Source organism: Penaeus chinensis, chromosome 9, assembly GCF_019202785.1.
Source record: "Penaeus chinensis breed Huanghai No. 1 chromosome 9, ASM1920278v2, whole genome shotgun sequence".
NCBI classification, from domain to species: Eukaryota; Metazoa; Arthropoda; class Malacostraca; order Decapoda; family Penaeidae; genus Penaeus; species Penaeus chinensis.
The window spans coordinates 35905651-35908150 of record NC_061827.1 but is presented as its reverse complement, the minus strand read 5'-3'; the positions used below and the strand labels follow the sequence as shown (position 1 = coordinate 35908150).

General features: G+C 40.6%; 1 protein-coding gene across 1 annotated transcript in view; it reads right to left on the bottom strand.

The window, feature by feature from the left end:
• Positions 1–2173: 2173 nt before the first annotated feature.
• The window catches only part of LOC125028551 (mitochondrial-processing peptidase subunit beta-like), an 8967-nt gene continuing 8640 nt past the window's right edge, over positions 2174–2500 (bottom strand). The window contains exon 9 of the mRNA XM_047617934.1: positions 2174–2464. Coding sequence (XP_047473890.1) covers positions 2324–2464 — 141 coding nt within the window. The 3' untranslated portion in view covers positions 2174–2323. The remainder of the gene's footprint in view (positions 2465–2500) is intronic.

Genomic DNA, 2500 nt, shown 5'->3' with positions numbered 1-2500 from the left:
GACTTGGAGAGGGATGGAGTAGAAGTAGGAGCAAATGGAGGGAGAGATACTGGGGGAGATGTAGAAACATCTTGGAAGAGAGAAGGGAGAGAGGCAGAGTGAAGGACAGAACTGGAGTAGGTAGCAAGAGATAAACCTTTTCAGCATGCCTGGTTCGAGTAAAGTGAGGCCAAGATAAGATTTGAATACTACTACCTCAGACTCAAACTTAAAGGGGCAGTAGCCCCTATAAAATGCATTATGGGAGCCACCACAACTGGAACACACGTGACTGTGCACAACAGTTTGAACAATGATGACCAGTTTGGGTACACAGGAGGGCAGCGAGTTGTGGAGTGATAGTGCAAGCTTGGCAGGGTGACCATTACGCCAATATTTGACACTGACGGAGGTGAGGTCGATATGGTTGGACAAGGAAGGACACCCCCATTATAAACTTCATGGGGGAAGTTATGTCTGCAGAAGGTAATATTGGCAATATTGGCATAGGACTTAGGGTAGCCTCCGGGAGGAATAGTATAGCACTGTATTGATACTGCATCATAGAAAACAAGGCAGGCAAGCAGGTAGTTTTTAGTCTCACCAATCTTTGCCATAGACAGGGCAAGTATTATGGGGGGAACATGGCTGGGCAGAAATAGATTTACCCATTAAGTCATAATGCACGAACGTTGGACTTTGATGTAACTGTAAGAAGGCGTGAGTGATTTGTACGGCTGCAGAATGAAACGTTACCCACTAGTTTTTTGAGACATTGATGGAAGAGGGTGGGTGATGTAAAGAGTAAGGGGCCTTTACAGTAGGGAGTATCACAAAAATAATCACCAATCCCATTTAGATGATGGGAAAAAATACTACTAAAAAAACATGTAGAAGAGAGAATAGTTAAAGAAAGAGGACGGGAAGAAGGGATGGTGTTGAGTGAGTACTGCAGGGAGGTGAACAATAAGATTGAATATTAGTAATAAAGGAGGGGGTTGATGGAGTGGGGGGATGTTGGGAAAGTGGTAGGAATGTTTTCTGGAGGTTTGGTAATGGTATGGGTGGGTGACTTCAAATGGATTGAGCTGACAGCTGGTACTGAGGAGGGGGTAGTAACACCAGTGTTCAGAGTCGTGATCAAAGAAGAGCCACGGGTCAGGGAACTGGAAATGGTAAGCTTGGAGTACATGGTGAAGAGAAATAGTTCACCCCTCAGGGTAACCATGTGGGGTAAGGGTTAAATAACTAAACTGTCTCTGTGGCTGTTTAGGATTGACCCGTTACCAGCCTATTGTCCTTTCAACACGGGTCTTACACCTTTGGAAGCGAGCAAAAGAGGCTGGAGAAGAGAAAAGAAAAGGAAAAGGAGGGGGAAAAACTCTGCAAAACTGGTTGAGCCAAGGCCTGAGGCCAAATGTAGGGGAAATCCCCAATACTAGGCCTCAACAAAAGGCATGGGATTGGTATGTGTGAGTGTGGGGTGGAGGGATCAAGGAAGATAATTGTCTTTGTAAATCTTGAAAAAGCAATATCTTGTAAGTATTCTTACTTTTAATCTGTTTGTACAGAGGAGTGCTTGCATGGGGGGTTACAAAGCCTTGCAGGAAAACAAATATGGGCTAATATGCTAAGCGTTCAGCTGTACTACAAAGGCACAAGTTCTAGAAATATTGTATAACAATTAGGAAAATAAAGCATACACAAATTACTAAATTACTCTTCTCTTAATGTAAAAAAAGAAAAGTTGGGGGGTTGCAGACATGTCAGAGGTTTGAGAAAGAGGTTGCAAACTCAGCAACTTATGGCTTTTGTGCATTTTCTAGGATATCTATCACCACAATCCTCACAAATCCCTGAAATGAATACAGTCAAACAAATTAATAAATATGTTTTTAGTAAAGGGATTATTTGATCTTGCATCTTCCAGCAATTTTCCTCATCTGAATACTAACTAATCATTTTACACATTTCCTACTTAGAATTAGCCTACCCATAGTATAACTATAAAATCATCAGTTAGAATAAAAGTTAGGGAAAATACTTAAATACTACCAGTATACTTTTATCAAGTTCCACTTCTTTTTCCATGTGCACCTGAAATAATCTCTCAGGTGATAATACTGCAACACAAAGCTGCCTTGAGTCACACAATATCAATCATTCTCAGAAGCAGGATAACAATAATAATAAAAATTATTATTATGTTTATTAAATCACATTTGATATATGTACATATATTTACCTACAACATACACATTTACGCCACCTTTTCTTTTGGTCTTTAAAGTCAAAAATGAAAGTGAGTTCTTGCCTTAATTACTTACAGACCATTTTCCCTTAATTACACTCTCAACCAGTACATACTGGAGCGAACTCTGTTGTAGTCTGGGAGACCTTCGCAAGGCCCAACAGCAGCAATAGCTGGGCATTTATCATAGATGTACCGGTAGCACGTATCTCTAACAACATCAGCAGTCACAGCCTGAAATTTAAAACATTATTTCAATATCTGTTCATA